Source organism: Indicator indicator, chromosome 31 (assembly GCF_027791375.1).
Source record: "Indicator indicator isolate 239-I01 chromosome 31, UM_Iind_1.1, whole genome shotgun sequence".
NCBI classification, from domain to species: Eukaryota; Metazoa; Chordata; class Aves; order Piciformes; family Indicatoridae; genus Indicator; species Indicator indicator.
In genome coordinates this window covers 7,583,155-7,611,038 of record NC_072040.1, presented here as the reverse complement: position 1 = coordinate 7,611,038, position 27,884 = coordinate 7,583,155, and the positions used below count along the sequence as shown (strand labels likewise).

The 27,884-nt window shown below is 37.3% G+C and overlaps 1 protein-coding gene and 1 non-coding gene across 2 annotated transcripts in view; both read right to left on the bottom strand.

Moving 5' to 3' along the window:
• CCDC178 (coiled-coil domain containing 178) overlaps window positions 1–24,094 on the bottom strand; it is a 114,485-nt gene extending 90,391 nt beyond the window's left edge. The window contains 14 exon segments of the mRNA XM_054394780.1: window positions 1,409–1,570; window positions 3,134–3,196; window positions 5,330–5,513; window positions 6,733–6,869; window positions 6,996–7,035; window positions 7,037–7,083; window positions 8,582–8,735; window positions 12,383–12,525; window positions 14,456–14,676; window positions 17,513–17,713; window positions 19,074–19,168; window positions 20,079–20,119; window positions 22,021–22,148; window positions 24,037–24,094. Of these exon segments, the coding sequence (XP_054250755.1) occupies window positions 1,409–1,570; window positions 3,134–3,196; window positions 5,330–5,513; window positions 6,733–6,869; window positions 6,996–7,035; window positions 7,037–7,083; window positions 8,582–8,735; window positions 12,383–12,525; window positions 14,456–14,676; window positions 17,513–17,713; window positions 19,074–19,168; window positions 20,079–20,119; window positions 22,021–22,148; window positions 24,037–24,094 (1,674 nt within the window).
• TRNAG-CCC (transfer RNA glycine (anticodon CCC)) lies at window positions 6,313–6,383 on the bottom strand. Its single transcript has one exon. It is a non-coding gene; the product is annotated as a tRNA-Gly (tRNA).
• Window positions 24,095–27,884: the final 3,790 nt, after the last annotated feature.

Below are 27,884 nucleotides of genomic sequence, written 5' to 3'. Positions count from 1 at the left end.
GAAAGCAGGGACACCCTCCACTAGATCAGGTTGCCCAGAGCCCTGTGGAGCCTGACCTTGAATACCTTCAAGGTGGGGCCTCAACTACCTCCCTGGGCAACCTGTTCCAGCATTCCACTACCCTCATGATAAAGAGCTTCTTCTAATCCAAATTTCCTCTCATTTCAAACCATTGCTCCTCATCCTATCAGGGCAGGTTGTAAACAACCCCTCTGCAGCCTTCTTGCAGGCTCTGTTCAGGTGCTGGCAGGCTACTATTAGATCTCCCCAGAGCCTTCTCTTCCCCAGGCTGAAAAACTCCAGCTCCCTCAGCCTGTCCCCATAGCAGGGGTGTTCTAGTCCCCTGATCATTTTTACGGCCCTCCCCCAGACTTTCTCCATCAGGTTAATGTCCTTCCTTTGCTAAGAGTTCCAGACCCAGACCCAGCACTCCAGATGAGGTCTTACCAGAGTAAAGTGGAAGAATCTCCTCTCTCAATCTGCTGGCAACACATCTTTTGACACAGCCCAGGATGCCATTGGCCTTCTGGACTGCAAGCACACACCATCTGCTCACATCCAGCTTCCCATCCACCAGAACTCCCAAGACTTTTCCCAGAAGACTGCTTTCTGCCACCTCCTCCCCCTGCCTGATAATGAGGATTGTTCTGGCACAGGTGCAGAACCCTGCACATGGCCTTGTTAAATCTCATGAGGTTCACCTGTGCCTACCTCTAACGAACCACCAACAGCTAGGTTTGTTCCCTGTTAATTTGGAAATAAAAACATTTTGCTTTTTCTTTTCTAGCAGCAAGGTCCAGTGCAAATGTCCTCTCTTTCAGGTACTTTAGAAATAATTACTTCTTTCACACTGTTTATTGTCTATTCAATTCTCATCACTAAGATACTTATTTACTTTGCCACCAGTATGCCCTGTAAAAATGGGGAATAGGCTCCTAGGTCATCACTGGACAACTGGAGGAAAATATCTTTTTGGGGATACTTTAAGATAAATGAGGAGCCGACCAAATCATGTTGTACTAAAACAGCAGGAATGATCTACCAGAAGCAAAATAAATGCTTGGAAGAGTGTACTTAATTAAGTCAGTTCAAGTAGGATGGGGAACTGTTTTTAATACAAAATACTTCTGTTTCTTTTCTTACTATGCAAAACAGACCTTTCTTGAAAGAAAGGAAAATATTTTTATCCATAAAACAAAGAAGGTTCTCAGCATGTCATGGCTGGGAGATTATACACTAGTTGCTCTCCTCAGTTTATAAAGAAGTAAAGAAATACAAAGGAAACAAGCACATGTTAAAAAGTCTTCCCTTTTATAGGACAAAATACCACAGAAATGAAGAGGCACGTTTTTCTAGTCCAGAAAGCAAGAAATATGCTAGTGAGTAGGGCAGAATCTGCTAGCTTTACTTCATGGATGTCTTTAAATTTATCTTTTTTTCTTTTACACTCAGTTTCTAGATCAGCTACTTGTTTCTTCATCTCTTCTATCCTCTTTTTATCTTCCTTTCTTGTCTTCAGTTTCTCTTTTTGCTTTTCCTCTAGCTCATCATGTATTGCTTTAATCCTGGCCTGTGTGTTAAAATATATATAGAAATGGGTTTCAGTATTTCAAAAGCAGTAGAACAAGAAAAACCCAAACCTGAAAAAACTTTTTTACTCTTCCGTAAACACCATGAATAGACCAGAAGTTAATAAACACACCATAAGGTGATTAAAAATGAAGGAAAAGTTGCTGTTACGTCAGCATGCCAGAAGCCCTTGAATAGGAAAAGCTGAATGGCCAGCAGAACTGACAAACACAAATACAGCAGAGGAATCAGCAAAAAAATGAGTAAATACAAATGATTTTATAAAGTGTATTGGGTTTGCATGGCCAGGTTTTGGTTACAGGAGGGTGAGCTTCTGTGAGAAGCTGCTAGAAGCTTCCCCTATGTGCAACAAAACCAAATGCCAGCCAGCTCCAAGACTGCCATGAAGTTGAGCCTGGGAGAAAGGGAGGGGAGGGGGGCAGGTGTTTTAAGACTTAGTTTTTATTTCTCATTATCCTACTCTGATTTTATTGCTAATAAATTAAAAAGTAATTTCCCTGAGTTAAGTGTCTTTTACCCATGGTGGTAATTATGAATAATCTCTCCCTTGTCCTTATCTCAACCCATGAGATTTTTGTTAGATTTTTCTCTCCATGACCAGCTGGTCTTCAGCCAGAGTCAACCCACCAAACCAGGTCTTCTGTATCATAAAGACCTCTGTGCTACTGGATTGAAATTTTGGAGGAAACTGATTTTCCAGCATCATATGGAATGGAGAAGTAATTTCTGGAAAGCTGCTGCTCTATGAGAAGCCAGAGTTTGGTTCTGACAACTCCATTTTAAGGTCTCCTATCATTTTCTGGTGACACTGAATGCAGAGATCAAGGACTTCTTCAGAAAATAGTCCTGGAGCTTCCACTTAATGTCTTGCCTGAGCCTTTAGGACTTGGTAGTTATTAGAGCAGTTTGAATATTACCATTATCCATGGTGTTGAAGAAGACAGCTGATGGAATCCATGTGGCAAGGAATGAATGTAGATGGAATACCCCTTTTGGTGATGCCAAACTGAGGTTTTCAGTGACAGAAGCTAAAGAAATATCAACACTTGCCTGAGGATGGTTGAAAAGCAGCAGTGAAGTCCAGAAGAAGAGAGCTACAGTCAAAAAAAGGGAACAAGTGGTGACATTAATTCAGTAGTTCACATCAGGAGGACATCAATGGTGTTAGATCCACCTTATGTTTTATTTGCAGGTGTCAACATAAGGTAGAGTAAGGATCTGATGCCAGTTTCTACAGAAACTGAAGGAAAATATACAAATTCAAGTGATAATGCCACTGTATAGATGAGTTATTAACAAAAGGGACTTTATCTTCTTAAATAAACTGGGAATTATTGTGAATAACTGGGATACAAATAAAGTGTTTCACGTTCTTGTAAGTATTTAAATTTCCCTAGTTGTTAAACAGCAGGCATCATTAATTAGCAAAACCCATTAGCCTTCTATGTGAGTTGGCCACATAGAACATATAGGTGTTCAAAGGTAAGTCATGGTAGGACCATGGAATTTAGGTTTCAAGTAAAATAGCTACTGTCATGCTTACCTGAGTTACTTTCCCAACTCCTTTTTGGTCTTGAATTTCTTTTTTAAGACTCAACTCTGAATTCTTGGCAGAGAAAAAAGAAATAAAGCCATCGACAGTGGGCAAGAAAATAAATTAATGGACAGCAGCAACAGCAAAGTAAAGAGAAACACAGCTTTAAAACTTTTTCTCATAAAACTGTATTTAAAAAAGGAAATTCCAAGAGAGTCTCAGGCTTAAGAGGTACATATAAACAATACTTTAGGAAAAGTAACAATACTTTCTAGATTTAATGCAATTTATTTCTGGTAGCTTAAAAGAATGTCTCATAAAAACCAGAACATTTCACTTCAAGGCTAACAGCTGTTTAGTACATGATTACAGCTTCCATCTTGAAAACCTCTAATTTAATGTATGTCAGGTTAGCAGACCATCATAACTACACTTGATTACAGAACTAAGCCAGACTAATTACAGCTTTGTTTCCTTGTTAAGTGAATTTTTAGGCAGTGGAAATCTGATTGTTTAAGACAAAGCAGGCACAACACGACCAAGAGCAAAGAAATGCACTCAATCAATTCTATTACTGATAATTAATACTCAAGATGTTTTATTCACATCTACATCTGCACTTTGGAAGTGCATCTGTGTGGCAGGTACAATCGCCTATGTCCCACAAGCACTGGGTCCTGACAGACCCAGAGCAGGTGGCTGAGGCTTGCTGGGAGCTGATAAAGATCAGCTCGACTGGAGACATTAGCAGATCCTCCAGGCTCAGAAGTCCTTTTGTTGCTTGGAGAACTTGGCCCTCCAACCGACCACAGCCAGACTTGCAAGGGAGTTCTGCTAGGGAGAGAGTAGAGAGCTCTCTCCACACAGAAGCAGCCTGGCAGTCTCCCCTTAGAATGGGATTTCCTCACACCCCCTTGGTGAGTGTATCTGGGTACCCATAGGGAGATTTTCCTTATCTGAGTGTGTGCACATCTTGGTTCCTCCCTCCAAACAACTTAATTAGTTGTGCAGCAATATTTTCCCAACTGACATCCAAATCTGCAATTTTACGGCATTGGAAGGGGAGCAGATTAATTGCAATATATCCACAGTTTTCAGCTGGCTGTGGCTGTCTGTTTTGTGGGTGCCTGCATGACAATATGCCATCAGCACTTGGAGAGGGAGGTTCCTGCATGAGGAGGACAAGCATCTCCTACATACCACATAAGGAAATACAAAAACAGGTGCCAAGCATCACTGTACGTTCTTAACCCAAAGATTCTTAGGAACTTGACAGTGATCAGTGCCCACATGGAAAACAACTCCTGTAATCAATGAGCAAAAACCCTTTCTTTTCCCTCTAAATGCAAGTTTGTGCATTTGCTCCAGGGATAACTCCAAGCAACAACTCATGCCTGTGGCCCAGCCCTGCCCTCCCCCTCACACCACATTGCCCACATATGCATAGAGATTATCCGAACCCAAATCCTGAGTCTATCAGACCAACTGCGGCATCTGGACTGCTCTCCAAAACGCAGCAACATTTTGACTAATGACAGCACTTGGGGATTGCATGAATGTATTTTCGCTCTATTCAGTAGCCCAAGGACACAGTTTCACTGGTGGTTACAGACAGACATGTTTTTCAGACACAGCAGGGGGTAATTGCTCTTGGAATATCAGCAGAGACCAGGCAGCCAACTATAAATTGCATCTTCCCTTACACCATCATATGCAAAATTCACCACTACTCAACTGTTACTTGAGAAGTATCTTAGCTTCTCTGCACTCCATTCATGCTTTTACCTTGAAAATAGCTCTTGCACCTGGTTGCCTTCCCTGTGTGTGTCTTCATGGGCACAAGTAAGCTTTAAATTATTAAAACACAATGCTTTTGCTAATTACTATTGCTGTATTTAGTCTTTGCATAAAGGTTGTTGACAGAATGGTAATCCTCATGTGGTAGGAAGGAAGATACTAAATCAACAAGACCACCAAGGTGACTTGAGTGGTTCATGAGTTTACTTTTTAGCCTGCCATTACCTGTGACCATTTAGCAATCAATCTGTTTTCTCTTCCAAAGACTGTTTTCTGCTATTTTTCAAGTGTTAAAATCATAAGTTTTAAATTTTTATTGTTAAGGTGCTTGTGCAGTAACTATCTGCTACAAATATCATTATTTTCAATTCCTCCACTCTAAGTAATGAATGCAATTCAAAATTATACCCTGTAAGAGATTTCTTCTGCAGTTTTGCTTTCATTCAAGTCCTCATGCTTGCTTTTTGTTTTGCTGAAGGACAATTCAGCATTACAGAGATCTTCATTTGCTCTTGCTATTTTCTGTTCAATCTCAGACATGCTTTTGCAAATAGTCTCTAGTTCTGATTGATACACCTTCTTTTTTCTTGAACTGTTGAAATGAAACAGCCAATCTTACATTTCGCTTTATAAAATATATTAATTACAAGTAAAACCCATTATTGAACAAGTAAAGCTAAAACATTTCCAGATCCAAAGCATTTTATCATCCTGCCATTTGATGCTGAATGCACTCAAGTCTTCCTCAAAATTGTAAAGTCTTTATTTGTGAGTATAAGCCCTGATAGTTCACTGATATCAAAACAACTGCATTAATTTTTTTTCCTCTCTATATATGTCCTGTAAACCTGTATCATAGAACCACAGAATGGCTGAGGTTGGAAAGAACTTCTAGAGCTCATCTGGTCCAACTAGCCTGCTAAAACAGGGCCCCCTAGGACCATATCCAGATGGCTTTTGACTATCTCCAACTAGCTTACTGTGATTCCCAAGCAGCTGGCCAGTGTGATGGAGACAGGAACTCAGTCCCAAGAGAGCTGAAACTCCAATCTGACCTTTCTAAAATGCAAAACATGACCTAGAGACCTCAGCAAAGTCACATACCTGTGAGACTCCATGATAAGAGCCACAATATGAATTTACAGAAATTCACATATGAGTGTTTTCCAAAGACAGGCAGGAGGTGTAACAGTATCACCAAAACTCTCAGCTCTACGTAAAATAGAGGCAACTACCTACACCGGCAGGAGGTGCAACAGTCCTACCAAAATTGAACTCTACACAAAGTAGAGGTAACTACCTTCACCATCTGACACTGGCAGCTCAAGTTGATATGATTGTTTAGAAGCAGGCCTGCAGCTGCTGCACAGAATGGAGATGGTGACGTTCGCTGCACCAGCCGGGAATCGAACCCGGGTCGCAAGAATGGGAATCTTGCATGATACCACTACACCACTGGTGCCTCCGGCAACCTCTGCAGAGCCAAACCGTTATGGGCTGGCCCAGGGTGCCAAGTGCTGCAGAGGTTATTTCTTAAATACAAAGGATTCCTTGTCCTTTCTTCAGCTGATGAGACAAAAACAGTCTTGCTTAGATCACAAAATCACAGAATTATTGAGGCTAGAATAGGCCTCTGAGATCATCAAGTCTAGCCTATGAACTAACACCACCACATTGACTAGACCATGTCACTAAGAGCTAAAAGACTAAGGTTGCATCACAAGATACCTGGAAATAAGTCTTGGAATACTCTAGGTGAAAAAAAGTAACTTTCCCTCTCCTACCCTCCCTTTTGTTTTTTAAGGCATTACCTCTTCCTGATTTTTTGCAAGAACTCTGCATTTTCTCCCTCAAGTCCTTCATTTTCACGCTTCAAAATGTCCAATGCTTCATTCATACTGAGAAGCTTTTGCTTTACATGCTGGTGATCACTTTCCTTGGTGAATTTCTAATGAACATTAAAGCATAAAGACACCTGTAGCATAAACTGACATTATCTCAGGTCACCACTTTTTTTTCCCCATATGCAAGCATTTTTACTTCATTTCTATGAAAACAATTTTTAAAAACTTACAAATTCTTCCAGAGCTTTAATGACTTCAGAAGCATCATCTGATATTTTCATCTCCTTGGGCAGATAGTTCATTATTCAAGTCCTCTATCTAGAAAACATTTTGAAAGTTAAGCAATGCAAATATCTCTTGTATTTGTTTGTGATCACTAAACAATAATTAAAAAAGGAAGGTTATTAAATAACAAGTAGAGCTAGGTCATGCTGTGTTGTCCAACTGCATGTTGCATCATGATGTAACCTAGCAGAATCTCTAAACTTTACAGGATCAGTAGGCACAGATTCACAGCCTGCTAATTCTTACAGGACATCACACCTCAAGTTCCTCTCAGCCTCAAGATTTTCCTTGATATCTCAGTATACCTACTGATTTAATACAGATCCATACAGAGATTCAATGATGGATTATTCATTGGAGCTTAAGGATAGATGAGGATGTTAAAGAAGCAAGCATCTACAGGAAAACATCTAAAGTGGCTTTAGATTAAGGCATGCTTGCTCACACTGAGTCTAATGAACTTTTGTTTTCATCACTCCCTCTGCAGAAGCTGACACAACAGAGCTACCCTGGCAGGTCTTACCTATACAATCTCTACAGAGGTATAGCCTTAACTCAAATATGACTAGACAAGTGTCACCAAACAGGATCAGGGCTGATAAGGGTGTTAGCATAAGGGTAGAAAATATATGTGGGAAGATCAGGAAAGACCCTAGATTCTGTATTTACTGGAATAAAATATTTATTTATTTATTTATTTTATTTGCAGGAGCAAGCTATCTGGATGCACAAACCACAGAAGTACCAGGCATGTACAAGAGGATTAATTTCCTACTTTATTTACACACACACACATATAACACACACACACACACACACACATATATATAAAAGTTTTGTTTTAAGCTCCTAAATCCTGTTTTAGGCGTTTTCTATCAATTCCACATATGGAGCTGTCAATCAACGGAAAGCTTCTAGTTCAGGTTCTAAACTGCCAAGCACAACAGGATTTCACACTGAATGCTAGACAAGTATAGCAATCCTTCTGAAAAGAGAGGAATTTTCAGGAAAATAGAGTATCACTGTAAGAGTGCATCATGTGCCACCCCAAGTCAAGAAATAAATAAGTCTAATTTAAGGGGACATTTTTGCTGCCCCACTAAATGCACACCTCCATAGAATCATTTCAGATGGAAAATACCTTTAAAATCGAGTCCAACCATTAACTCTACCAAGTCTGGTACCAAACCATGTCCCTCAGCACCATGTCTTTGTGTCTTCTAAAATCATCTGGAACAGGTGTTTAAAAGATAAATAATATTAAGTAATTTATGCATCTAACAATTAAAAATTACACTTATAGGAATGTAAGACAAAATAGATATTTCAATAAATAAAGCTGAAAAATAATACTACAACAGAAGAATTTACATAAGAGTCCTACAGAACCTACCACTTTTTATTTTTAAATCAGTATTTGTAGTTTTACAGAGGACCTTAACTCTTAAAGATAGGAAATATTCAGGCATTCATGCACTTTTCAATAAAAGATACTCATTTACTTGCTTGTTTATAAATATTCAAGACTCACTTTGCTGTTCCAACATTTTGCATCTTCCTGGATTTCTGCTTTTTGCTTCACTAACTCCTCAAGGTGTTTTTCATCCTTTATAATCTTCTCCTCTGTTTCTTTTAACTTCATACAGTATTCGGTCCAAATAAATTCAGAATGCTTTAACTCATTCCTAATAGAAATACACACAAAGTGAATCCATCTATTTGGAAATATTCCAAGGTAGGCCCTTCTCCATAAAGGAAAATGTAAAGCAGATCTGAATTAGTAAAGATTTATTTTGATTCTCTACTACATTTCTTGAAGAGGTATGCATGAGAGGATTTCAAAATACCTACCCTGGCAGGTTCATGCTATTTCCTCCAGACATCAAAACTACTCATGCTGCCAGTTCACTTGTGCTTAACCAACCTGCCAGTGCTACAACTTCTAACTGGACCTCTGAACAGGCATTTGGGGTGGATAAGCAGGAGACTTTGTTTCATACCTCACCCATTAAATGAAATAGGAGTCAATTTCTTTCTCTGCTAGTGGTTGAATCTAATTCAGAGCCACTTTCACTTAATCCACTGCACTGTCATCACATCATGGAGTTAAACTGGAAAAGACCTTTAAGATCGTCAGGTCCAACCATCGTGTGGTCAAATGTCACTGCTAAAGAAAATTTTTTACTGACATAATTCCCTATGTAAAAGGGTACTTGCAGACAGTAGGCATGGTCAGAGGAGGGGATGAGGACTGGAATTTTACTCTGAATAGCAGATTTGCCAGCATTATAGGAAGGAAAACTGGCCGTAATTACAGAAAGAGATAATGACAAGTACAACAATTGCCAGGAAAACACTTCCACAACACACTTTTAGGTCTCATTATAGACTTTGCACATGCCTTTTGTTGCAGCAGTCTGTGAGAATGGATTTGGTGAAAGGCAGAAGAAATAGAGGGGAATAAGATTAAAATTTTACAATGATGGCTGGTGCTTGTCCACCATTTTTATGACTGTTTCCTCCATGCTCCCCCAGAGAACCATCTTGGTCAATAACATATTCCAAATAGCAAAACAAATCCACCACAGCAGAAATAAGACCAACAGTAGTCAAAATTTAGACACATCTCCTGCATTGGAACCCAAACCAAACCTTAACAAGTTTTGCATACTTAAACACTGTAAACCGACAGAAACAATAATGATGAGACTTCATCACTAAGTCAACAGCCATTCCTACAATGATATTTGATAGACAATCTTTCTTTATTTGCTTTCAAGATTTCCATCTATTGACAGAGAAAGACTTGTTTGAAAAGTCACATTCCAAGTGTCACAAAACACATGTAACATGAGCGTGATACCTAACACCTCAAGCACCTCTGCTTTCTTAGATCCCATCACCCACAAAAGAGAAATGACACATGGAATTATTCTAATGGCAAACACCTAACAGGCATAGGCTGTCATTTTCTTCTCATTTTACTCATCAGCCACAACATTCTGTATATAGGCTCATGGAAGAACACAGTACTACCAGCCACAGCAAGTGTGTGAAAACAGCAGACTGTGCTGTGTGATGCACCCCAGCCTCGGGATTTTGAGTTTCATGCAATCTTCACGTTCTCACTGATGGCACTGAACATAAAGAAGAGTATCAACTGCAGAACAGTCTTTTGAGTCTGTGTCATCACAGATCTGCCTCACACCTACCAATACCACATTATTCTAATCCTTCTAAGATGGTAGCTGAAGGGCTGACTTCCTCTGTAATTTAAGTATGACTGTAATTACAGCAAATGGCTGGGAAAACAAAGCAAGAAAAAAAGATACAGTAGGGCAAAAACCCCCCAAATCTAGAATATTTCTTCACTGAGGGGGAGAAAGAAGTCTTCTACTCAACTTTTTCCTCATAAATGTTGATATTCCTGAAAAAAACACCTGCATCACAGGAAAGCTGGGGAGGAACTTTTTAGGATAGCAGGTAGTGATAGGACTAGGGGGAATGGAATAAAGCTGGAAGTGGGGAGATTCAGGCTGGAAGTGAGGAAGAAGTTCTTCACCATGAAGTGGTGAGAGCCTGGAATGGGTTGTCCAGGGAGGTGGTTGGGGCCCCATCCCTGGAGGTGTTTAAGGCCAGGCTGGATGAGGCTCTGGCCAGCCTGATGTAGTGTGAGGTGTCCCTGCCCATGGCAGGGGGGGTGGAACTAGATGATCCTTGTGGTCCCTTCCAACCCTGACTGATTTTATGATTCTATGATCATTAACAGCTTTACTTTGCATTCACACAAACAAAAGAGGCTGCAAGATGAGCAATGGTGTACATCACTGTCATGTGGTATGGATAGGAAGTCACTTCAATAGGTGGAACAGAAACCATACGTGGTATATTTCTATCAGTGTAGATTTCTGGTATCAGTTACTTGTTGCTATTATCATAGAGATTTTACTCATTATTGCTTGTTTCAAAGAGTAAGAAGTTGTTGTAAAGCAATTTTAATGCATCTCAGAACACTGGCTTGCTACAGGAAGCCACCACATTTTTGTGCACATGAAACAATCTCAAGAGTCCTGATTTCCAACAAGACTACCAAAACAAAACAGGAAAACTGCCCATGCTGCCCTACATCCTCTAAGCAAGCTGACAGCTGTGACACAGTGACAGAATTCTAAAGGGAATTGAACAAAATCCTGCATAAAAGGCTATTAAAAAGTGAAGTAGTCAGAAGGCAAGATGAAAAATTATAATGCTAATGAAAAAATGCAGAAGTATGATTAAACAATCAATTTTCATTGAAAGAATAGGTCAACAGGATGGTATCTCAAAGTCCTCTTTCTGTTGCTTTGATATATTTACAAATGACCTGAAAGGGCAAGGAGCAGTGAAAAGCCTGCACAGAAGGTGATTAGAATGGGCAAAGTCAGAAAGAACTAAGAAACTTTTTAAAAAATTCAAACTATGTAACTGAGGAACAAAACAGCACATACCATTTAATGTCTGAGTTTAAATAAAATATAAGAGCAGAGGAATTAAGTACACCTTGAAATGTCAAGTGAACCATAATACATCCAGAAAGACAGTTCATGGATTACCACAAACACTCAGAAACTCTACTCAACATTTAGCACAGTTAAATAAACTAAGAAGATGTTAGATTAAGTAAGAAATAGACCTTTCCATTTGGCTATACTTCTGGAAATCATCCCTTCCTTCTTCTGCTAATGTGAGCTAAGACAAACAAGACAAACATTTATTTTATGTATAATTCTATTCATTTATGTGCAATTCTATTCATTTTAGACTGGACATTAGGAAACATTTTTTCATGGAAAGAGTGGTCAGGGATTGGAATGTGCTGCCCAGGGAGGTAGTTGAGTCACCAACCCTGGATGTGTTTAAAGGTCCTCTGGATGTGGTGCTTGGGGATATGGTTTAGGGGTGAACTTCGTAGAGTAAGGTTAATGGTTGGACTTGGTGATCCTGAGGGTCTTTTCCAACCTGAATATTTCTCTGATTCTGTGATTTGAATTAAAAAAAAACCAAACAAAAAATCCCACAAAAACAACCAACCAACCAAAAACCAGAAACCCCCCACAAAAAAACCAAACAACCAAAAAAAACCCAAAAAAAGCTGAAACAGGCAATACCACACACACAAACCCCACAAAACCAAACCAAATAAAACAAGTAAAAAAAAAAGAAAAAATCAAGACACACACCACCCCCCCTAAAAATCACCAGATTTTGAAATTTTGTCTAAAAGCAAATTTCTGTACTGTGATTGTTACTAGTAAAACTAACAGGACATCATAATACTATATTAAGCACTTACTTGTATTCACTCAGCTGCATCTCAGCAGATTTGATTTCCTCATCCATAGATTTTATCTTCTCTTCAGACTCTTCATCAATTCTTTTCATTGTCTTTTGGATTTCCATGAGTTCACAACAAACATCACTGTATCTTTTTGATGCCTAAGAAAATAAAACAAGTTTTCTGAAAGACGTTATAAAAAAAACCCCAAACCTGTGCATGTTTAAAATACAGATAAATCTCGAGATTTGTCTTTGCAGTTTAAAAATTGAAATGTAAAGCTGAATTTGTACTTTGTGATGTCATACAACAAATCAATTGCATGGTCTGCAATTGATACAATCCCAGGAAAAGAAAACAGAAGGCAGTGTAAAGCTGCACAATATAATGAAATGTTAGCAAGAGAGCTTTCCTTCTGTTAGGGAACTTGGAAGTTACTGTGCAAAGGTGGCTACTTCCATGGGAAGATAGTGACCTCTGGAGCAGAAAGAAAGAAATAAAGCTGAAGGAAGCAACTGAGATTTCAGTCAGCAGTCTGACAAAATCACTGCTTAAAGATCTCCTAGGGGATGTGCAAGCCCAGCAGACACTGGGGCCCTCAAACAACACAATTTTCAGTGGTATAAATAGTAATGAGATACTCAGCTCTTAACAGCTCTCTTCTATGCAGGTCTATTGTCTCTGCTTTAAAAAACATTATAAATGTAAGACAATAACACAAGATAAAATCTTTATTAGAATCTAGCACTTCACTGCTCAAGCTAGTTCTCTGGCTACTAAAAGCTGGGAATTAAAAATGAAGTAACTGTTTTAATTGCAAAGAATATCAAGTATCAGCTGCCCTTTCAAAGGCCATTGGAGGAAAAAAACCCACCAAACCTGAGTAACAAACAGCATATAAATTAGAGCACAATAAATAATTTATTTGACAATTAGAAATGTGGTTGAAATGAAACACAGAAATAAGTGAGAATAACATGAAACCTGACTTCTTATGATACTTAGTGTCACTTTGAGAAGGAAAGAAAAACACACCCTCTGACAGTATTTATTTAAAATAGTGTTTAGGAAAAAAAACTATTTTCTCTGCTTTCTGAGTTGTGTTTTAGTACAGCACAATACTTGAACTGCATAGAGTATATTCTAAGACATTAACAAGAAAAAAAGGATGCAAAATAAACCCCAAAATTACTAACTTGGTTTTTGATTAGCCAGTATTTTGAACTTCTCATAATGCTGAACTCAGAGAACTGGGAGATATTTGACAGGCCAGAACAAATTCATGATCATGCTCGTATTCTTTGTGTAATAGGCAATTAACTTGTTAATTTTAGAAATAGTTTGGTGTGGCTGTTCAATCCTCAAAATAGGAGAAGTTCAAAATAAAAGAAATGAAAATAAATATATATTAGGAATCACAAAAGACCATTTCTAGACTGTCAGTACTTTGAAGAGATTAATATTTAGAGTCGTATTTTAAAGTTACTATAAGAAATATATAGAAAACATAGTAATTAGCATTAAAATCTGTACTTGAAGTAATATTGTATCTCTCCCTTTATGGACATCCAATTTAAGACACCTAAAACTTTTCTACACTTTGATTATTCAGCCTGACATTATCCACATTATGCATTTTTATCAACAAATATTATAAACATTATGAATATTATAAATACTACAAATATAAGCAGCAAATATTAGGGGAAATGCACATCAGCTTCTAAAAATAATTAAATCTTACATTTTTTTGACAGCTTCCATATCCTGGAACAAACGCTGATGCCTGTCAGAAATCTGTGAAGAATCTATGCAAATATCAGGTAGGAGCCTTCTACCCTTCCCTGCAAAAATCCCGCATGAAATCAACTTGCAAAGGTAGAATTACATTCCGTGTACGTTTAAGAGACCTTTATTAAAGCCAACATCATTATCCTTCGTGGATTTTAAGTGCCTTTTCTGTAGTGCTGTGGGCACAGACTTCCCAGGCTTTGAGCACACACTTAAAGCAGACTTTGGTACTTCCCAGAGGCTGCTGTTCTCTGAAAGAATGTGCAGGGAGAACTTCTTAAGGACACGTTTTGTACTCACCTTCTCATAAGTCAGTAACACATCCTTCACAGCCTCACCCTCCAGCTTCAGCTTTTCTTCCAGCAGAGGGCTGTGTTTCTTCGTGAAGTCTACATCCTCCTGAATCTCTCTGTTGGCTCTTTCCGTCTGAAGGATTTGGGTTTGTAGCTGTCGCAGCTGACGGCTTTTACAATCTAAACGCCACCGGAGCTCCGAAATAGCTTCAACATACATTTCATACACTGCTAAAAAAGTAATTAACATAACAAACTGTGAGCATCTGAGTGACATCATCAATACGTAGTGAGACGAAGACATTTGTGGTCGTAAGTGTAAGACTTGTGAAACATTGCTGTGAACTACTTTGAAGGCCCAAAGAGATGTTACAAAATGTCACCACATGCACCATTAGCGGTGGAACTGTTTTTAAACTCATCTTTAATAACCCTAGGACGTACTGCAAGCAAATCTTCAAAGTGTGGTTTTGTTTTTATGAAGGAAATTAAAACATCCAGCCTGAAGGCATATATAGAGGAGGTTATTTTAACACAAAACCAGCTCTGCTGAGCTTCCTAGTCTCCAGCAACAGACGTATGTGGATGCAGAGGAAGAGCAAGGCAAGTACAAACCACACGTCTTGGTATGCCAACTATTTTCAGTTCAGGGACATTTGCTGTACTAAACCAGCTTTGATAAAGCTAAACTACAAATATAAACTCAAAGCCAACTAACAAACTGTATTCATCACATATAAGTATTTCCAGTCTTAACTGAGTTTGCTGCCAGTTTTCTGGCTTTGCCATAAATTTCCTGTGGGTCCTTACAAGAAAATCTCTGACTAGACCACTAATTGCTGAATCACAGAATCTCAATGGTTAGAAGGGACCTTGAAAGATCATCGAGTCCCACCTCCCTGCCACAGCAGGATCACCTAGGGCAGGCCACACAGGAAGGCATCTAGGCAAATTTGAATGTTTCCAGAGGAGACTCCACAACCTCTCTGAGCAGTCTGTTCCAGGGCTCTGGCACCCTCACAGTGAAGTTTTTCCTCATGTTAGTGTGGAACGTCCTGTGCTCCAGCTTGCACCCACTACCCTTTGTCCTATCATTGCACATCACATTTTATTTTACTTAGGAAAAAAAAAAAAAAGCATTACGAATTGTGTCCTGCAGCTGCTGATTTTTCTGTATGGAAAAATCATTGGTATGAAACTAGGAAAAGTAAAGCAGGATTATCAGATGAGGGAAGAAATCAATGTCTCAAGAGCAGTAAACTTCGCCATAAATTTGAAAGACTGAACCACATTTTATGGAGGGAAAAATATCTCTCTAGCTCTGAGAAGTAGCTATAGAATATCCAATGAAATCCCTTAACAGGGCTTTCACTGGGTTAACAAGACATAAATGACAAATTTACCACATTATTATTTCATTGCTACTGAAAGTTGAAACGACATCATATGAATAGGTGGCTTTTCTATATCATACAAAATAATACCTAACATTAAGATGAATAAAATGTGTTTTACGCTGGATTTTTGTTATATTTCAGAGAAAGTAAGTCCTGAAGATAGGTCATGTCACTACCATCAGCTCATTGTGCTACAGGACACAGATGCAGCAGGAGCTAGCAATAATGGAAACCAAGGGAAGTCTGAAAAAATAACAGCATTCAGTGTCTACTCCGAATGGGTCATGCAGACTCTTAATTAACAATCTCCTGGGCTTGTAATACTTAGATTAAGGATAATTATAACATCCCTGAGAGGCTTTTTTCTTTATCTTTAATTCCATTTTAGCTAATTTTTGTCTTACTGATAATACTATGGAAAGTTATAATCCTGAGAACTGCAAATTCACTCCCAGGACACCACATCCTACTGACATAGCCCACTGACAAATCAAGGGAGTCGAGTTGGTTAATTTTCACAGCCAAACTTCATGCTGGTTTGTTTTGCCTTCTTGTTGTGGGTTTTTTACCATACTGTAGCATTGCATATATTAACAGAATTTAAAATGTGTTAATTATATTCCACTATCCCAAACTTCTGATATTTATAGAGAATGCTAAGCAGCCAAGCAAAAGCAACAGGAATGTACAGCAACATGCAGAAATCATTTACAGCTGAATCACTACAGGTAAAGACATCCAAAAGTAAAAAAAGCTCACATCCTGAAGTCCTGTGCTGACTAATGAAGATTCTATTATCAATCTCCTGTTGTTCTTTACTTCTGTAAAACTGACCTTTCAATTGCCACTGGATTTTCTCCTGAAATCAGTTTCTAACCCATCAATGAATTTTAATTCTGATTCTTTATTCAATTTCCTCCTCTGTTTTCAGGACATCAAAAATTGTCTTTTTGGAGGCAATTGATTTTAAGGAAAGCAATCTCTGCAAACTGCCAACATCTTAACACAGATTTCTAGTTTCCAAGTCAAGAGTTAATCACTGGCTATAATAAACAGGCACACACACATTTTTCTGATACATTGTTAGGGACGTGCACTATTTGACATTTTGCCTTCCTGGGGGAGGAAGTGAGAGAAAGAAAAAAAAACCCAGCATTTGGAACTAAACAACTCCTGGCTTGCCTCCATGTTACATTGATTTCCATTCAGTAGCACAGCCATGGAATACTCTTGCACTGTCATTTGTTGAAGATCTCAGGATGATGTGCACCAGAATATGCACTACAGTGCCATCTATGACTTTACATCCAGGAACCTCCTGTTCAGACCGTACCTGCTTCAGGCCATGGAATTTCTGTTTTAGTCTACGGTTTAACACAAAAACCTTATCTTATAGTTCTGTTTCAGCTTCTCATTCCTTGTTCCAAAACTGAACATTTATTATCATTTGAATAGTGTCATTCCTACTCTTATGCTATTTCTCAATGTTGAACATTTCATAGTACTTCCCTTTTATTTTTCCAAACGTATATTCAAGCACACCAAATTCAGAAGAGTAAATATTGTTCCCTACTACAGTAAAAACAACTATGATCAGACCATAATTCTTCTTCTTGGTAACGAACTGAATGAAAAGTGACAAATATTCTTAGTTTCAATACCAATACCTTTTTGCACAGCTGCAGGGAGCTGCTGAAGCCTCCAAAGTGACATACTAGCAATTTTCATGCCAAGCTTTTTGCTTTGCTGTCTCTCCAACTCCAAAGCTTTTTCTGCCTCCTCACGATCAGCCTCCAACCGTTTAATTAGCTCAGTAACTTTCAATAGTGAAGCTTCTGTTTCCTGCTTCAAGGTTAATGTCTTGATGTCTTTAAAAATACATTAAAAAATATTTTTTTAATGAAAACTTAATCATATGCTCTTTATTCAAGCTTCACTCTCAACACAAAATGGGCCTGTTCACTCATATCACAGTAAGCACCATTGCTTACACTTCTGCCTTTAAAAATACATTATAATTATTTCTTAGCAAGGCTTAAATACACACTGCTTATTCCAGTTTCTTTCTCAATATAAAGCTGCCTCTTCACATCTATCAAGGCAAGCACAACTGGTTACAAATGGAACTTTCACATTCAATAGCATTTCTCTCCAGCAGAGGAAATTCAATTTCCAGTGATGAGTACAACAAAAATCCATTCAATGTAGATGGCGCAAAATGTCCATCCTTGTCTTGCTCATTGGGTAAGTAGTTATGCAAGTAAGAGTACAAGTTCCTAATTATCTCAGTTTTTAAAAGAGTATTTATTTAATTTGATTCTTCTAAGTTTCAATTACTTCATTGAAATCTTTGGAGTTCTGAGAATATTCAGTGCAGTGTCTCAACAGCACTGTTTTACCCATGCTACACAAAAATTGTCATTTCATTATGTGAAATTTAGCTATCAAAAATGCCTCGGTTATTTGTTTTGATAGAAGATGCTTTGAGGTCATCATCCGTTTGCTCTGATCTATAAAAAAATAAGAATTATATAAGCTACAGAGTCCAAAACATTTCCATTTTCATTTCACAGTCAATAATTCCCCAGATTATTTTGATTAAAAACTACAGGCATTGAAAAGCAGGACAACTGCTTAAAATCTGGAGTGAAATTTTGGCTTCACTGCCATCAACAGAAATATTATCACACAGTTTACTGCAGAGAGGATTGCCTCAGGCTAGTAGTACTTAAAAGGTTGCACATTGGCTTAGAGAAAAAAAAATGCACACAATCTCTTTAATATTTAAAACTTAATTCAAAAATGTATAATCTGAGTAAGGACATAAACTGTCAAAGCCAGAACTCTATGTTGAGAGTATGCTATGAATACCCTGGAACAGCAATGCAGTTCTTTGTTTTACAGAAATTAAAGGAAACAAAAGATGCAGAATTTCAACCAATGAACATAACTAGTTCAGCTGGCTCAGACTCTGGATGGGTTAACACAGTATGAATCTAAATATAGAAATGTAAATTATCTCCTTGTATGGAGGATGATTTAATATTACTTAATATAGCATTTAAAATGAATGCCTTTCACCTTGGCAGATGACACACAGATTTCAAAGAATACTCACATCATTTACAGCAGATAGAGCAGGCAACTATTATCACAAATGCAAAGCATATATTAAATGAGGACAAGTAACTTACACCACTGAGATTGAGTATTATGAAATCTTTTTACCTTCACAAGATTCATCAGCTTCTTTAAAATCCAATTTGCTGGAGAATGATAACCAAATATCTTCAATAACTCCAGCCCTGACATGTTTTGTTTGACTGTAGATAAAAGCCACTGTCACTAAAGAATTTTAGACTTAATTTAAATTAGCATTGTTAAGTAAATATTACTTTCACTAAATCAAAAATGCCTTTATTGAATCTTACACATTTAAAGGCTGGTTAATTAAACTGAATGAGTTATACAGCAGAATTATTAATTGTACAAATCCCATACAAATGCTTTCCTCAGATTTTTTCCAGAGATACAAGAAACAGATTTCTTTACATCTTGTACTTACATAGATCTTTATTTTTTGTCCTGATATGCATTTGCCAAAGAGAAACTGTTGTAGAAAAGCTGTTACTCTTTCCAAGTTCTGCATGCACATTAGCAATGTATGTTGCACTTTCCAGACTCCTCTAAGAGGCAGAACCATTCGTTGCTGCCTTTGTGCAGACACAGGCACATTGCCACTGCAGGGCAGGTGTAGCTTCAGTTTTATCAGTTTAAGGGAAGTCATCACCTTAAGGTTGTCAAGAATGCTTATACATGATGTTCCAACCCAAAAGTTAAAGCACTGAGAACCTGAAACAAGCACCCTTAGTCATATTGAGGTACCTGAGACAACTGGCAGAATTGGCCCAATTTCAGAGGTGACAATAACTGAAAACTATCACCAACTCATCACTTAGCTGGATCTGAGACCTGCAACCATCTTGAATCTTTAAAAATTAAACAAGAGTAGGAAAGATATAAGAAATTCTCCATAAACACCCTTTGGTCTTCTGAAGCAACTAGATCCTGCATACACTGAGAATGTTTATCTTAGGTGCAGTCTACCTTACAGAAGAACTTAGCAAAGTCTACAGCTCACAGAACAGACTCCCTAGCCAGACTAACATTTCATCAAATAATTACCAGACATTAAAACAAATGCATCATTTTGTATGATTCTGTATGTATGACTCTTACCATGGTATTTTCTCCTCCTTAAACACATAATCATGCTGCAAAAGCAAAACATGAACTCAGTTATACATCTCAGATGTTATGCACTTTTTCAATTTCCTAACAAAAAGCATAATAGAATGTTGAATTTTTTCTCATAAGAGGATCTAATTGCATACAGATGAATGCTTTTGAACATTTTAAAATCATTCCAAAGTTTAATAATTCTCAAAAACTGTGCCTCTCCAAACAGTTGCTAATAAAGCCCAGGCTTTGTACACACCTGTTACATATTACTTGATTTTTATTTTTTTTAATTCCTCAATACTGCTGATTTCATTTTCACTCTTCACCTCTGCACTTTGTTTTAAATCTCAGAACTATAACAGAGGTTCTCTCTGATCTTCATAGGATTTTTTTCTCCATTAGGGCTATGTCCACCACAGCAAATTAAACAGACAGAAGTGCTCTGGGCCCAGCAACTCGATCAGCTTTAACCGTTAAACTGTTACTAAATCTTACTGATACAACTGGAAAGGGAAATTATCACATTCACAAACCATTTCTAAGCACAAGCAGTGTCTATCCTGGTTCAGAGTGTAAGAATTTAGCAGTATGGATATGAGGTTCTCCATGTCACCTGGACACAGTGCTGGTAATACTTAAGTTACTAGCAGAGATGTAAATAATTTCATATGCAAAAAAAAAATCTAAACTCCCTTTTTTTTAGTATTTTTAAAAGCATTAATGATTGAATACTCATACTACAGCAGCTCCAGCTTTTCTCCTCTTAGAGGCCTCAGGTTATTTTGAATCTCTGTATATTAAGAACTTAGACATGGAAAATATGCACAGGACTTACAGAAACAGTTTAAGCTAACATTAAAATGAATAAACATAAGGACTTGCCAATGCTCATTCATCTAACTCCTGTATACTGATGACAAAATGATGACATCAAAATAATGTCACTGTTCTCACATTTTAAATAAAGATGACTGAGGCAATGTGAAATTTCCTATTAGATTAACATCTACACTCTAACTGGAGTTAGAGTCTGTAGTCCATGCACCTTGGATTCTCTTAGTATCTGTGCTGCAGTTGCAGAAATCTCCCTGAAGAGCACTGAGCAGTGTTTGTGGAATACTAATCTAAGACAGTCTTCTTGATGTGCTGGAATGACGACATTATCTCAGTATTGGAGATTAATTATTTAAATATAACTTGTCTGTGCAAGCAGCCATCAGATCTTACTGCAGTGTGGACATATGCAAAATTTATTAACGTATGGAAAAGACTTCTCCAGTAAAAGTGAATTATTTAAATTACACTAATCATGTTCTCAAAGAAGTTAGTGGGAAGATTCTAGTGTATCTTCAAAAGGTATATATTGCTTGCCTCCTTCATCTACCTACTCGTTGTATTAGCTTCCCTTTATTCTTGTTTCTATTCATACGAAACCTCTATAGGCTAGGAAATAATCATGTACTGCTAGAGAAAGAGTCATAGCATTCTCAAACCCGTGTCTCTCAACAGAAGTGTAAAGAAACTTTGCAGTCAAGGAATTGTTAAATACTGCTTACTATAAATGAGAGAAATTGGCACATGGATCAGTATCCATGTCTACTCAGGATGAGGATAAAATTGATTTTGGAGATAGCTGGAGCAATTTGACTCTGCGTGCACCTGAATATATATGAATTTACTAATCTTTATGATGCAGTGATGTTAGATTATGATATTGTGGTATATATTGTTTAATAATAAAATTGACTGATTTGTCAAAACTGTTGAGCAGATGAAAAGCAGCTCACAACTAGCAGATGAACCTCCAGGGTACTGTTTTGGAGAGTACATATGACATGAAGTTAAAGTTCTATAAAAACCAACATAGTAAAATCCTATTCAAAAACACACTTGTTCCTAGGAATCACTTGGCCATTTTCAAAGATAAATGTACCTGTTGAAAGCATTTCTCTATCTTCAATTCTAGCTCTTGAATGTGATAAATGGTTTTGTTGATACAAGGCAATAGTGTATTTATAATAGCACAGCTACGGTGCTTTGTGGGAATGCTCTTGTTCTTGTCTGGAGAAAGACAGAGAACACAGAAGGGCTGCTCAGCTTCACGTGTGGGCTGAAACCAGATTTTCTTATACCTGATTTTACTCCTTTAATTTGAAACTTGTGAAGCTTCTGTATTGAAACTGACCAAGGATACAGAACAGCTACGTCTGCTCTTACTATGCAGACTATTTAGACAAAATTTTATTCCTTTTTAAATACAGTCTCAGACACAAGGAGAGAGATTAAAAAATACTTACAGAGCAAGAAGGAATAGTTTCAAAGAGATGAGACAGAATAAAGAGGGCGAAGGCCAAAACAGAATTTGCTATAGCTAATTTTACATAATTAATCCCAAATGAATTGAGTTTGATGATTTTAAACTAGTCCTCAGCACAGATTTTCTCCAAACAGAAAAAATAATACTAGAACCCAAAAAAGGCAAAGGATGGCAGCTTCTACAGAAGCACCTAGAGGAAAACAGAATAGGTCACAGGGCCTTAGAGGCAAACTTAGACTTATGTATACCATGCTTAGCTCCAGCAAATGTTTGTTTCAGCCTTACAAAGGGATGAAGTTCCAGAACAGTAGTTCCCATGCTGACAATTTAAATCTACATGACATATATGAACTGTTTTACAAGAGCATGTGGATTTCCAAATCGCATTTTATTTAAACTCTGTTAGCCTTATAACCACATAAATAAATGATATTGCAGCACATTATTGAATGTTAACTATTTAATTAATGCACAGAACAGGACTCTGACTGCAGAGGTCACTAATGAAAAGTGTCAGGAACCAGAGCAAGACACTGAAACCTAGCAGCAGAGAACCTAGCAGCAGAGCTAATAAAAAGTCTAAGAAGCTGTCCTACAAACATGAAACATTAACCTAATTATGTTCAGGGGGATACAGTGCTTTAATGTGCCTTGGAGATAAACCAAAAATAACAATAACAGTAATAGGGATTAAACTGTAAAACAGAACCAGACAACCTTCATATACAGTCCATGGATTTGTTTGGGGGGGGTTAAGTAAGAATAATCTCAGTGCCTTAATGAAAGTGTCAGCCTAAAACATTGTAAGTCCATATGTTACACAAAGCTCTTTTAACTTGATCGTAAACAGCCTTTCTGGAATGGAAGAGAGTGTTTACAAGATTTTGTTTGAAAAGACAGCCCACTAAAACTGGTATCAAAACCTGTTCCCAGAGCCAGAAACCTTCACAGGATGCCTACACAGTACAGTCCTAGCAAAGCATTGCATAGGCTTTGTGTCTGTCTTGTTCCCTGAAACAACACAGAGGATCATGTTTTGAGACCAACATTACTTTCTTTTCACTTTTTTTGCTGCTACTGTTATTATTCTTATATTTTACTTAATTAACAATCAGCATTCTTATAAAAAATATATTTATTCTCTTTTCATCACCAATGCAGCTATTTTTAAAGAAAATTGACATTTTTGAACAGCTTCAATAAAAAAATAAAGATGACTCTCTTACTGCTTTAGTCTTCCTTGGTAAATGCAAATGTTTTTACATCCAAGACTAATCCCTTTGTAAAAGTAAGCTAGAAATAGAACTCTGAGAAAGTGGATTTACCATTTTCTTAAAATCTAAAAACTCAATTTAAATGACAAGTTAAATACAGCCAGTCTCGTTTTCAGAGAGCAAACTGAACTATCATTGGAGGATGGAGTGACACCAGTAACTCAATGACTTACACTCAATGCCTACAGATGCATCCTTTGTATGAAGGTTTTTAAGCAATGCGACAGGTAAGAACCAAGAAAAAGGACAAGTGTTATACAATATTGTAAATACAAAGTATTAAATATTTTCTTATGTCTTACATTTAGAGATATTAATCAAACTATTTGAAAACTAATAGAAGCCATACCTGACATACCCTTGGATGGTTCACTGCTGTCCTTAGAAGAACAGGAAAATGTCTCTGTTTCAAACATGATTGCTGGTAGCACTTTTCAGCCTAATGATTAGAAAAATAACCATACATATGCATGTTTATGTACTCATACACACCTTTTGAAAACTCTTTATTTTCATCAGCAAAACAATCTATTCCATCAGTGATATATCTACAATATTTTTAAAGGTTAGTAAATCCATGTACACTTCTCCTGTTAAGGGAAAAGCAGCAATTAAACAGCTGTTGTCATAACAAATCAGACAGTGGATGCTCTTTAAACAACAGCATTATAGTTAAAAAGCAAATAAAAACCAAAACAACCAAATGTCTACCTCTGTGTCCTTTCTTAATTATATATGTTCTTTTGTATCCTATCATGACAGTGGTAATTAACACTAACTGAAAAACTGTGAAAAACAAAATGGCTAACCTATGAGATGAATTTTCATTAAGAAACTGTAAAACTGTGAAAAACAAAGTGGATAACCTATGAGATGAATTTTCATTAAGAAACTGTCTAATGGAAGGCAGGCCCATAAAAATGTAGTCTGAAAAGTTGTCATCTCCATGGACAACAGACATGTAAGAAAGGAAAATACTCAACTTATTTGCATATAAATTTATAACCCAGATTTACCACAATAAAAAAAAACCAACATTATTTATTTATAATTTAAATAATTCAGAAAGACAATTCTGGCTGAAAACGGGTAGTTTAACCTCAGCACATCAAGCTGTGGTAATTAACCAAAATATTTTATCACCCTTAAAATTCGTACCTCTGACAAGTAACTCTATTGCCATACAGAGATCCAGGTGGTAGACACCTCCTGGGCTGTGCAACTGGCATATTAGAAGCCCACAGTAAGTTGTGGTTTCTAACTATTATCAACCCACACAACTGATTAGTAAAAAGGCAAAAAATCCCAACAAAACAACACCTATATTATAGGCTTCATCAATAGCAAATACTGGAAACAAATGTAACATAGATTACAGAATTTAGCATTCTTGTTAAGTAGTAGTATTAAAAAAAAACAGAGATGTGTTTACTCCAAGACACTCTGAAATGGAAAATAGTTGCCTAAGTGTCCAGCTGGATGGGCAGTCAGAGAAAACAAAGATCAAAATCTGCTCTTCACACTCTCCACACCTCATTTTATTGATCACCAAACTCAAACTGGGGTCTGTTCCAAAAAAGCATTAGAAGAACCTAAGGGTGCCAAGCTTGCCAAAAGCAGTGATGAATCCGTGGCTGAGCTACATGAACTTCCATGCACTGCAATGCAGGCAGCATTAGTGTTCTGTTACAGTAACAAACTAATTGGCTTGGAAGCTCTGAACAATACCAACAAAACCTTTCAAGCTATGAATAAGATATTTTTTAAATTAAATAAAGTTCATAATACATAGAACAATGCTTAAAGTCATCACATTTTCAACTACGCAGCTCTCCTCAGGAAATGTATGGAAAATGGATGATGTTAGCCATCCTTGCATGTCATTTGCACATTAATACTCAGGTTTTTTCCAAATCTGGTGGCTTTTGCAATTTTATCAAACAGTTATTTTCAATGGTGGGATTCAGTGTTGTTGAAAGAAATATGCCCATTTGGCAAGCAGGAATTTGTAACTGTATCTGTGACAGGATGTCAGCTTCTTGGACTCTGCAAGAGAAATTCTACTCTCTGAACAGGCTCATCCTGACAGTCAGACCAGATGGACCATATTAGCTCCAACAAGGAGTACAAAAGTATCCGAAATGCTTAGTAAGTCAAAGAAAATAAGTACTGACAGACAGAATAGCTCTGAGAAAGATGAGAAAAATATTACCCAGGAAAGGATGAAATCCAGGAAAAAAGCTTAAGAATCAGTTTCAATTTGTTGTTGCTTATATAACCAGTAATATATCTGCAATAAACAATTATCTGATATGCCAGCATGTGTCAGGAAAAAGGTGAGAACATCACTTGCCTGATAAGGAATCATATACACAATTCCACTGTGCATAACAACACACTGGATAAAAATATATTGGAATAATTCACAGTGACTGTCAAAAGTATCATTTCAGTCTGAGGCTTGGAAAAATAAATCAGTCAACATTTAGCTCATTTAGGATCTGTTGAAAATCTTAACCTTGAGATACAGATGGACAGATATAGATATACATATAGAGATAGAGATACATAAAGATACATAGATAGAGATATAGAGAGATAGAGATGATGATATAGAGAGATAGAGAGATAGAGATAGAGATGATAGAGATAGAGATGATAGAGATGATAGAGATAGAGAGAGAGAGAGAGAGATAGAGAGATAGAGATAGAGAGATAGATAGAGAGAGAGAGAGGATAGAGATAGAGAGGACAGAGAGGATAGAGATGATAGAGATAGAGATAGAGATAGAGACAGAGATAGAGATAGAGATAGAGATAGAGATAGAGATAGAGATAGAGATAGAGATAGAGATAGAGATAGAGATAGAGATAGAGAGGACAGAGAGGATAGAGATGATAGAGATAGAGATAGAGATAGAGATAGAGGTAGAGGTAGAGATAGAGATAGAGATAGAGATAGAGATAGAGATAGAGATAGAGATAGAGATAGAGATAGAGATAGAGATAGAGATGAGATAGAGTAGAGATAGAGTAGAGATGAGAGAGTAGAGATAGAGATAGAGAGGAGAGGTAGCGATGAGGGAGAGGGAGAGGGAGAGGGAGAGGGAGAGGGAGAGGGAGAGGGAGAGGGAGAGGGAGAGGGAGAGGGAGAGAGAGAGATGGAGCGGAAGAGGGAAATGGAAAGGGAGAGGGAGAGAGGAATATTGCACTATTTATGTTCACAGCTGTAGCTATCAAAATATAAATTAAAAAATAATTATTCTGTGCTGTCCTATCCACAAGAAATAAGCAAATCCAGTGTGCTGACACTCATAAGTCTGTAATTAACACCTCTGACCTTCAGGAAGTGTTATTCTGCACAAACTGCTTTACAGAATTCAAACCAACCTTCTTAGTCTGATAAATCTAACTACTACCTCAGTCATGTTACTACAGTATAGCTTGTAAAAGCCATTGTATGCTACTTCGTAAAGAGGGAAGAGAGCACTGTAAGTCTTTCATCAGGTACATGTGTGTATATGTAGTTATAAAAATATAGGTATATAGCTTCTAATATTAAATATGACTAAAGCTAAAGCAAACACAGACAACATTTTCATTATTTTAGTCATACTTTACTATAACAAAAATAATTTGTTAGCTACTAAAAATAAATTTCTAATACCAACTTCTCAAATAGGAAGGATGAGGACCTGATAAATTTTCTGTTAAAAGCAAAATCCTCAACACATTTTTTTCAAAGGAAGAGATCAGAATCCAGATGTTAGAATTTCTACCCAGCTAGCATAAGCTAGTACTACTGTTTCTCATCATAAATGCCATCCCCAAGGCAGACTCTTGGGATATTCATAAATATGCTTCACTAAAAGCTTATTCTATGAGAGCCTTTTCCTCCTCAACTCCCATACCTGCCACTTCACCAAAAATCTAATTCACTATTAATGAACTAAATGCAAACAGAGATTATCTGCCTGATAAGTACAGCAGATATGGCCAAATCACAGAAGAATTTTGCTTGAAAGGTCTCATTTATTCCTGCTTCACTGTGCCTATGCCATTTCTGTTGGAATTTTTTCTCCTTCTCCAAAATTCAGTCAGTATAATTAAAAACTATGAAGTAATTTATATTTAAAAGGAGCTAACATTCTTTGAACAATCTTAACTGTAGCCTATCATTTCCTGACCTCCACATATTAACTTCCT